The sequence below is a fragment of the Falco peregrinus genome, chromosome 4 (genome assembly GCF_023634155.1).
Source record: "Falco peregrinus isolate bFalPer1 chromosome 4, bFalPer1.pri, whole genome shotgun sequence".
Classification (NCBI taxonomy): domain Eukaryota; kingdom Metazoa; phylum Chordata; class Aves; order Falconiformes; family Falconidae; genus Falco; species Falco peregrinus.
The window spans coordinates 98,198,482-98,208,679 of record NC_073724.1 but is presented as its reverse complement, the minus strand read 5'-3'; the positions used below and the strand labels follow the sequence as shown (position 1 = coordinate 98,208,679).

The 10,198-nt window shown below is 48.3% G+C and overlaps 1 protein-coding gene across 1 annotated transcript; it reads right to left on the bottom strand.

Annotated features, from left to right (window-relative positions):
• Nucleotides 1-783: 783 nt before the first annotated feature.
• HMGB1 (high mobility group box 1) lies at nucleotides 784-9,790 on the bottom strand. Its single transcript, XM_055802781.1, has 5 exons — nucleotides 9,506-9,790; nucleotides 6,424-6,586; nucleotides 6,002-6,147; nucleotides 4,820-4,994; nucleotides 784-2,776 (listed from the first exon to the last, which is right to left on the bottom strand). Exons 2-5 carry the CDS (start codon nucleotides 6,571-6,573, stop codon nucleotides 2,600-2,602), a joined length of 648 nt encoding a protein of 215 aa, XP_055658756.1. The 5' UTR covers nucleotides 6,574-6,586; nucleotides 9,506-9,790; the 3' UTR covers nucleotides 784-2,599.
• Between the last annotated feature and the right edge of the window lie 408 nt (nucleotides 9,791-10,198).

The following is a 10,198-nucleotide window of genomic DNA, read 5'->3' as shown; positions in this document are numbered from 1 at the left end:
GCCCAGAAGTTCTTACTTTAAAAGAATTAATCTTCCTACAATTCCCCTCCAGAAACAGCGGTTTCATCATGTCAGAAGTTTTCTAGAAGACACAAGCAAAGACTTCAGTCCCATAGAGGTGTGCAAGCTCAGCCGATTTACAAGCACATACCAACTGCTCATAAGAAACCCACGGCCGCTCCTGGAGAGCCCCAGAGGCTCTGGTACACCTCCCAGCCATCACCAGCCTCTGCAGCACAGTACTGGGGCTGCTTTTCCTCTGCAAGCAGCGTTTATCGTTATTGTATTACCTACCCTCTTCAGCCTTGAGCACGCTCTTTGTTATCAATGTGTTAACCCGAAAGATAAAGGTGAACGCCATGCCTGGCTGCTGGCTAAGCGCTTGCTACTCATCTTCCAAGATCAGCGGAATCCTCTAGGTTACTTCTGTCAACACCAAGAATAAAGGCACAAGATCACAGGGATCTCATTAAGTATATTTGTTCCGAGAACAAGACCTGTGTCTACTTTTCTCTGATGACCTGAGGAAAAACCCTTCAGCACAGAAAATGTATTTGTAATCAGTTATGGGCATCTGAATGGGCAATATCCAGTTTAAAAGAGAAAAAAAAATAAATACAAAAATCTATCTGTCCTAAGCTTTCTATATTGAGACCTAGTGAACAGCATTGTTCTTCTGTTTGAAACAGAAAGCAGGGATGGATGTATCTGAAAACACCAACACACACAAAAAAAACCCCAAACCCCACCCTTAGGATATTAAGTGAGCCATTTAACTAAGTATTTAAAACCTCTGCAATTATTAGTTTATTAGTATCATCCAGGATTCAGATGTTCAATATTTCTCCTGAAGTTATACATAAATGCAAATTGAAATAAGAATCTGAAAGTCAAAATTGTATAACAAAACAATACTCCATCACAAAAGCGTGTAAAATTACAAGAATGCTTTTTTTTTTTTTTTTTTTAAACACTGGCACTTAAGAGAACCATAATTTTGTAACCACAAAACTGCCAAATTGTCCCCCAAACTGGTAAGCAGGTATATGTGAAAATAGTTAACAGTTGCCAGCACTTGAAATTTTACTAAGTATGCAAAAAAACCCTTAACTTTGGTTTTGGAAGAGAACTGTATTTGACCAAATTAGACATTGTTGGTATACCATAAACATTTCATTTTTTAATGCAAAATTTAATAAAATGTACTTTTCCATACAGCTATATTTAACTTAAAAATGGGCAAACATCAAGAGTGCGGTATAAAACCTAACAGGAAAAATACATCTTATCTCATTTTCAATTTGAGACAATATACAACTTTGTTTAAAGGGCTAAAACTAGAATTTCAAGAATACAAATATGAATTTACATAGATTTAACAAATAATAATGGTACCATTTATAGAAATCTTAGAAAGAAAAATCATTTCTCGTGGGCCATTTGCTACCAGGAGAGTTTCATGGTATAAAGCCCGTGGCCATCACCAGACCTGTCACCAAAAAATAATATGGTAATTTCATGCTTTTAACTTTACACATTTTTAGGTACGCTCATCGCTCACAAGTGTTCAGAGATTTACAAATACAACTTCCATTACATGGTAACAGAGTCACACATGTAAATTTCTCTACACTGGATGGACATACACTCTTCCTATGGGTCCTTCTAGGACAAAATTTAACATTCCCTCCCTCCCCGCCCTCCCCCCAAAGCATTTCATTTCTGTAAAATTGAACTCTATACTTCTCAACTGTCCAAGACTGGTAAACTCATGCAACTCAATAGAACATTACATTTCACAAAAATCTGACCGAATAGCAGTTTGTTGAGAATAAATTTTTTGTTTTGTTTCCAGTTACGGAAGAATATTCTTTGATCATATGCCTATATATTTTTCTTACCCTATCATGACTATGCAGGGTATGCAGATCAAAGCTTTGTTTATCAGCTGGTTATATGAAAGATGAAAACAGTAATATTCCCGTGATCCCATAAGGGCATTCAATAAAGCAAAAGATGAGTTCCCCTCAAAAAAAAAAAAAAAAAAAAAAAAGAAAAAAAAAAGAAAAGAAAAGAGAGAGAAAAGAAAAAGTGTGATTTTTCAAGGGCACCTATTAAAAGGACAACAATACTAATAAAAAAAATTGTATTTACTTAGAAGCATTCAGAATGTCAACAAAACAGCTGCAACTTTTTTTTTTTCCTTTTTGCAATTACAGAGTGGTATTCAGTTAACAGAACAACAATTATTTTTATGATGCATCAGAGACAACTGAAGATGAAAAATTAACTCCATCCCCGTATATAACTAATTTGTGCTGTGCACCAACAAGAACCTGCTTTAAAACTCCCATGCCAATTTACAACCCCCACACTGTACCAGGCAAGGTTAGTGGCCATTGAAATACCACTAAGGACAGGGCTATCTAAAGACACATTCGGTAGTGTGTTAACTATACAAAAAAAGAGACACTGTACAGTTTAAAAACAAATCTTACACAGCCTTACATTTCAATTTTTTTTTTCTTTAAAAGGAGTGAGTTGTGTACAGGGGGGTTAAATGCTTTATAGACAAGAAAGAAATTGCTCTAAAAGAGACTTATTCATCATCATCATCATCTTCATCCTCCTCCTCTTCCTCTTCTTCATCCTCTTCATCCTCTTCATCTTCATCCTCATCTTCCTCCTCCTCCTTCTTCTTCTTGCTCTTCTCGGCCTTGGCAACTACTTTTTTGCCTGCATCAACCTTCCCTTTGGCCCGGTATGCAGCAATATCCTTGGAGGAGAAAAGCAGGAAGAATCTCTCAAAGATTTAACCAGCCAAGAGCTCTGAGCAACTTCCAAATGGTACTTGTGAAACCAGAGCCACCCATGTATCTGCCCCTTCTCCACATCCACTGGGGCAGGATCGGGAGCTGTTCAGCTACAAGGTGAACAGAGGCCCAATGCCAAAGAAAGGGGAACCTGCTAACATAGAGATGATACTGACGCCGGAACACACTGCTTACTGCTGCTGAGGGATCGCCACTGTTAGGCTTCTGGGAACACGTTGGAAAAGCTACTGCCTCGGATGGTAAAGGCACAGCTGAGCCCACTGTCCCATAAGGAAATGAAGTAGGGAGACCTCTTAAGGTGCCTTTCTTGCCCTACCTTCTACAATGCCTAAAGAAGTGCACAGGAGAATCCTCCTTTAAGGTACAAAATTGTAATTAGCCATCTGAAACACATTACAATGACATGGCCTAATATTCACAATGTTATGCCTCAGTGAAGAGCAGTTATACAGAATTCTGCCTAACTCAAGTTTACAAAATAAAAGGTACAAGAACTTGATTAAAGGGTAGACAGTGCCACCTTCTGCATGCAATAAATTTATTCTAGTCGTTTATAACGCACAAAATTCAGTTCCTGTTACCAGGAAATCAAATCTGTACCTGGAAAACCAAACCAGAAAAGTGGTTAGACTTCCTGACTTTGTGCCAAAATAACAAAAACAATTAGCTAGGTATGATCTACAAGACAGAAACATACCAGCTACAGAGAAACGTCAACCTTTTTATGTAGATGGTCCAAATCTTCAAATATTCCTCACCCAGTAAATGTCACTTTCAGTAATAAAATCATCTTTCAGTTCCCTCAGACTCCCTTAAAGCTTAGCATGAGATTTTCAAAAGGTACAACAGTCACGAAGTCAAAGGCCAAGCAGTGAAACACTGACATTACCGCACCTTAAAACCCCATTTGTAAGTGTACGAAACAAGGACAGTACTAGTGAAGATTAAAATATCTGGGAATAAAGATTAATAACTCTACCATATAAAAACTCTCAGAGTCGCCTTGGCTGCATATACAACCAACTACCACGCTGAAGAGTTTAAGTTCCATAGGAAGGACAATGTGGGAAAGCTTCTAGACCCTGTAATGCCTCTCCAGCACATAATAAGGACCCAAAGGGGCCACCCTGCTCACTACAATTTTAAAGTCGCTTTGTTTCCCACCAGGAGAAACACACAGAGGAAGGTCACGGCACACAAATGGATCAACATGGTAAACATTAGCTATAGGTGGCTGATACAGATTGCTATACGTTAGCTATAAGTGCATAAAGCATCATCAGGGGATGCGAACATGCATGCCCTCCCCTCCCTTGGTTTTGGGATGGGAATCTGCCCCTGGAAGTAAAAACACAAGCAACACTACCCTGTGTGCACAACCCGATTCTACAGCTCCAATTATAATAGTGGAATTTAGCTTCTGTAATTCAAGAAATTGTGTGACATGCTGTTCCGCATGTATTATTAACTATGTTAATTAGTAGAAAGGAGATGGACACAAACTAGGTACAGGAAAAAATACGTTTAAAATTAGCATCTCCTTAGTGTTCTGACATTATCCCAAGAATAACCTGTAAAAAGCATCTATGTGTATCAATTATCCTAATGTTCAGGGATGCTCATCAGTAACTCCAAAATTAGGGAGAACCAATTCATTCTTTACTACCGTTACTTAACACTACCAACTTAACTCAGATACTGCTGTGACCTATGGTTTTAATAACAATGCAGACACCATGGTATCCATTAAACCATCATTAATGGTCCTGAATTACAGATGAATGCAAACAGTTCAACACAAAGGACTGCAATTTAATGTTACAGTAACAAACCGTATGCCCCCTTATACGGTATTTTCCAACAAATACAATGAAGTTTGTCATTAGCGTATTATAATCTGCAACATCAGAGTACATGAGAAGGGAAGAAACATCTAAACTGAGGCTTGACCTCCCCCAAATGATCTCCATAAACGTCAGTGTTACCTTTTCATACTTCTCCTTCAGTTTAGCAGCCTTTTTTTCATAAGGCTGTTTATCATCTGCAGCGGTGTTGTTCCACATTTCTCCCAGTTTCTTTGCAACATCCCCAATGGACAGACCAGGATGTTCTCCTTTGATTTTTGGACGAAACTCAGAGCAAAACAAGAAAAAAGCCGAACTAGGGAAGAAATTTTAAAAAAAGAAAAAAAGAAGATAATTTAGATGATAATTTTAATCTTGGACTTTACCACAACAGACAGTTTTGTGACCCTCGTTACAGTTTCTTAAGAATGTTTTGGAAAAGCACCTAAAAGTGAGACAGATGTTAATTACAACAGAAAGTATTAAACTCGAACAAACTACTTTGAAAACTTAATGCATCCTTGTCTCTTAAGTAATGCTGCACATCTAGTCCCATTTTTGGCAGGACCCCCAGCAGAGCAAATTTTATATACCACATACAAAGAAAGAAAATCTCAACAAAAAGAGAGTAAGTGAATAATACCAGGGGAGCAGATGTTATGTAAGAATTGTTTAAAGGCACAGAAGCTGCAACATTTGTTGTTAAAAATCAGGATTTCCAGATGACGGCATCAGCCCAGATAAGACCATTTACTGGTACAGGAACTTCCCCATTTCTTTCAGCATCAACTCTATTTAAAACACACACAAAAAATGTATCACTACAAAGTATTGGTGTCTAGCAGGAGGTGAACCTGAAGTCAGCTGTCTTTACATAGTGGGTGAAGTTTTAGTTCTCCAAGCTGATTTTGCACAAAATCCGCCCTCTAACCCGTCCTGTGCAAAAGCCTCTGATTTTACATGGACTGCCAATGAAAAATTCTGCTCAAGCCAACAGGTGGGGAGAGCAGGGCCTGAAGTTCTTTACACTAGAATGATGCCTTTAACAGAAATTGGGAAAATCAGTCAGAACCGCACAGTGTAGATTTCCGCATCTAATTGCAATGGCTGACATTCCAACTTTGATAGTGGGCCAGCCCAAAAATAAAAACTTGCTATTCGTAACTGAAATTTCAACCTATCTTTATGCCACTGGTCAGGAAGATCATGTAGCCTTGTTATTTCTGAAGCTTCTAAGCCTCGATAAAATGATCATTTATTTTATAGATATGCTCCAGTATGATGATCCCAAACAAGATAACCTAGAACTAGAAATCTACTTACGGAGGCCTCTTCGGTGCATTTGGATCCTTGAACTTCTTTTTTGTTTCACCCTTAGGTGGTACATAGTTTTTCATTTCTTTTTCATAACGAAGCTTGTCAGCCTTTGCCATATCTTCAAACTTCCCTTTCTCCTTAGAAGACATAGTCTGAAAGGCAATTAGAATCACAGAGTACCTCAAGTTGGAAGGGACTCAAAAGGATTTTGGTCTTTTAAGATTCTAACCAAGTCCACTTCCAAAATTTCAGTTGGGGGAGCTAAAGGTAAGGCAAGAACAATGGGCAGTTAACACAACTTACAACTGCACTACATAATTATCCAAAACCTGAACTTTTAAACAATTTATAACCTCAAATAGCATTTCACACAAAGCAGTCATTTAGGGTTATGCGGGTTTTTTCTTCTTTTAAGCGGTTATTCCTACCTTCCATCGTTCTGAGCATTTTTTTGAGAACTCTGAAAAGTTCACTGAAGCATCTGGATGTTTCTTCTTGTGCTCCTCCCGGCAGGTTTGCACAAAGAAGGCGTATGAAGACATTTTACCTCTCGGCTTTTTAGGATCGCCTTTGCCCATTTTTGATGATTTTCTGTAACAAAGGGGGGGGGGGGGGGGAGGGAAACAACAAACCCTTAAAACTTGTAGTTTCTACAAACTAAGGTGGAAAGTAAGCTACAACAAAGGACCATGCCAAACAAGACCCATGGGAGCAGTATTCCAAAATCATACAGTGGGAACAAGTTTCTCTTCTGGAAAATTTACCAAAGACTTCTGTCACCGATGTTTGAGGTGACCAAATGCAAGCAACCTGGAATCTCAAAGGGCCTTAAAAACATGCAGTTCTGGTCTCCTGCAAACAAAAACATCCCTTCCAAGCAACCTGAAGACAACTACTGCAGCAGAGACTGTACTCTGTGATTATTGCTAGTGTATCAATCGTGTGCTTGGAAGGAATAAATTGTATTCTTGGAATAAAGATAAATATATTGTATGCTTTGAAAGAATAAATTGTATTTTCTGAGGAGGAAAAATGCACCAGCGTATCTTGTCTCAGCCGGCCTTCTGGGTTACTAAATCCTTTTCCCCTACAGCCTGTGTTTCTATCCCACTCCCCTGTAGGCCTTGGGCACTCGTTTACAAAAGAATTATTTATTTTTTTTAACGCTGTATATTATCATTCTGCTTTATGTGCACTGCAAAAGCCTACTCTTTGTATGTATACCTAGAAATACAGGAATGAACCACCGCACACGGTAAAACATGTTATAACCAAGCCAGGGACGCGAAAAGTATGACATTTACATATGACTAGCAGAGCCTGAGCGCAAGGACTGTCTGACTCTTTCAGGGACTCAGAGGGAATGAAAAATACCTTCCTGGAACTTTCACACCCAAATCAGACATTCAGAGTATTTCTTCTCAGCTCCCTGGAAGAAGCCACTTGCACCCTGACAAACTGCTCTTCAGCAAGAATTGAAAGAGGAAAAAAAAAAGAAAAAGAGTATTTAAAAAAAAAAAGGGGGGGGGGGGGGGGCGGGAGGACGCAGAGCCTGGCTGTACGGCCACAGAAGCAGTATTTCCTATCGGTTTGGCGGACAGACAGAAACAGATTTCTGCTGTGTGACTAAACACGTCCGGTTTGAAGTTTCTATCAAGTAAACAAGAACTGAAGAAGCAGGAGCCGCTCCTGCCTGCTACGGAGACGTTTCCAACGGCAGCCGGGCCCGGGCCAGGCCACTGCCCACCGGCCCCGGGCCGGGCTGCCTCAGCGGAGCCGAGGGGCGGCGGGGGTCAGGCACCCCCACCGGAGCGCTGCGACAGCGAGCTGGCGTTTAAAAGCCGCCTTCCCGCCATTTTGGACGTCTCCCCTGCGGAGGGGACAGAGAAAAACTTCTCAAGTCCCTTAAGAGACCTGCGGGAAGGGGGGAAAAAAAAAAAAAAAAGAAAAAAGAAAAAAAGAAAAAAGGAAAAAAAAGACCGGTCCCGTTATTGGGGAAAAGCTGTGCAAATTTTATTTTACATTCACGCGAAGGCTCGCAGCCCGCAAGCACATGCCCAGGGGCGAGCAGCGGGGCCGGCGGCCGCCCGCAGGCGGCGACCCCCGGTCCCGGCCGTCGCCGGCAGCCCCGGGACAAAGCGCCCTGCCGGCCGCCGCCCCCGGCCCCCCGCGGCGGGGCGCGCCGTCCGCAGGCCTGCCCCGCTCTCCGCCGCCATGAGGCCTGGCCGGCGAGGCGCGGCCTGCGCCGCCGCAGCGGCGGTGGCGGCGGCGGGAGCGGCCGCCATGGCGCAGGCTCCTGGCGGAGGAGGTCACCCGCCGCCGAGTCTCCTTCCATTTTGTGCGCTGAAAAGAGCGAGCCGCTCCCCCCCACCCCCCCGCAGCCCGGCGGGCGGGGCGGGCGGGCCAGGCCGCGGGACCCTCGCCGAGGGGCCGCGGCGAGGCCGGGCGGCGACCCCCAGCCCGCGGAGGCGCGGCGGCAGAGCCGGGCGGCGCGGAATGGCCGCTGCTGGCGTCGCCCGCGCCCGCCGCCGCGCAGAGAACATGGCTCCTTCCTCCCTTCCCTTCCCTTTGTGTGAGCGCGCCCGCTACCCTGGCGCACACGCTCAGCCATTGCAGCCGGGGGAGGGCGGGCGGGAGGCAGCCGGGGGGAGGTGGGTGGGTGCGGGGGGAGCGGGGGGGGTGGGGGGGCCGGCGTGCTTCCAGCGCCCGCCCGAGCCCCGGCGGCGCGGGCAGAGCCCCGGCGGGGACCCCCGCTCGCTCCCGCGCCCCGCCGAGTTCCGCGGCCCCTCGGCCCCGGGCCCCGTGCCCGAGCGAGCGGCGGCGGCTGGAAAAAAAAGTTCCCCCGAACTGCGCCCCCGCCCGCCCGAGCGTCTCTCTGCTCCGCCGCCGCTCGCCTTGTTTTCTCGCTCGCGGCTCCCGTCAGCCATGTTACAGCCGGGCGGCCGCGGGGCCAGCGGCAACCCGGCCCGCGCCCCGCTGCCCCCGCGCTCCTCACCGCCCCGGCGGTGGCCGGCAGCGCGACGCGGCCCGCCCGGAGCCCTCGCCGCCTCGCCGCGCCCGTGCCCGCCGGCTGCCCCGCCGCCGCAGCGATGGCTACGGCGAGGTACCGTAAGCGGCTTACGGCAGGGCACGGCGCGGCCCGCGCCCCCCGCGGCGGGCGCCCCCCAGCCGCTCGCTCACTCACCCCCCCTTCCCTCCGCTCCCCGCCCCCCCGCTCAGGCGGCTTCCTTCGCCCGTCTGCCTCCCTCCCGCCGCCCCGCTCCCGAAGTCGCCCGCCGCCCGCGCCCCCGGCGCCCCCGCCCCGCCCCGGCCGGGGGGCTCGCCGCCCGGGAAGGGTCTCCCGGGCACAGCCCGGCTCGCCTTTGTGTGCCGGCGCCCGAGCCGTCGCTGCCCCACGCTCCGCGGCCAGGCAGCGGCGGCGGCACGGCGGCCAGCGCCGGCTCGCCGCCCGGCTGCGAGCGGGCGGGCGAGCGCGCCCGGCCGGCCCGGCGGGCCCCGGCGCGTACTCACCCGTGTCAGAGTCGGCACGCAGCCCTCGCTCGGCCCCGAGCCCCAGAGACGCTACACCGGCCGCCCGCCCGGCCCCAGCGCTGCCTGGGTCCCTGTGTAGCCCGGTGCACCGCAATGGCTGTGAGAGCGGGATCGATACGCAGCCTCCTCACACTCTCAGCGCTGGTAACATTACTCTCAACACAGCCCCGTCCCCATTGGCTGCCGCCAAGCCAGCCGCCGCGCCGATTGGCCGAGGCCCTTCCATTGTCCTGACCAGAGAGCTCCGCCGATTGGGCGCGGCGCGGGACACGTCACTGAGGATTGAAAGGGCGCGCAAATATAAAAGTGAGTGGAGGGAGCCGGGCGGCGGCGGGATGCAGAGTTCCGAGGCGGCGGCTCGGCGCCGCGCTGCCGCCTGCGAGGAGCGCGGGCCGCCGCCGCACCGCCCGGTGCCCCCGCACCCCCGGGGCTGTCCCCGTGCCGCCCTGGGCAGGCCCCTACGCCCGGCCCCTGCCGCCCCGGGGTGAACGAGGGCGCCGGCGCCGCTGAGCGATACTGCGGCCGCCCCGGCCGTGCCTCCTCACCCCGTGCGGCACCTCCCCGCCGGGCAGCGCCGCCCCGCAGCACGGACGCGGGAACCCGGGCTCAGGGCGCAGCGGGGCTCGGCGGGGGCGAGCACGCCGGTGCCGCCTTCTCTCGCCCGGCGGCAGC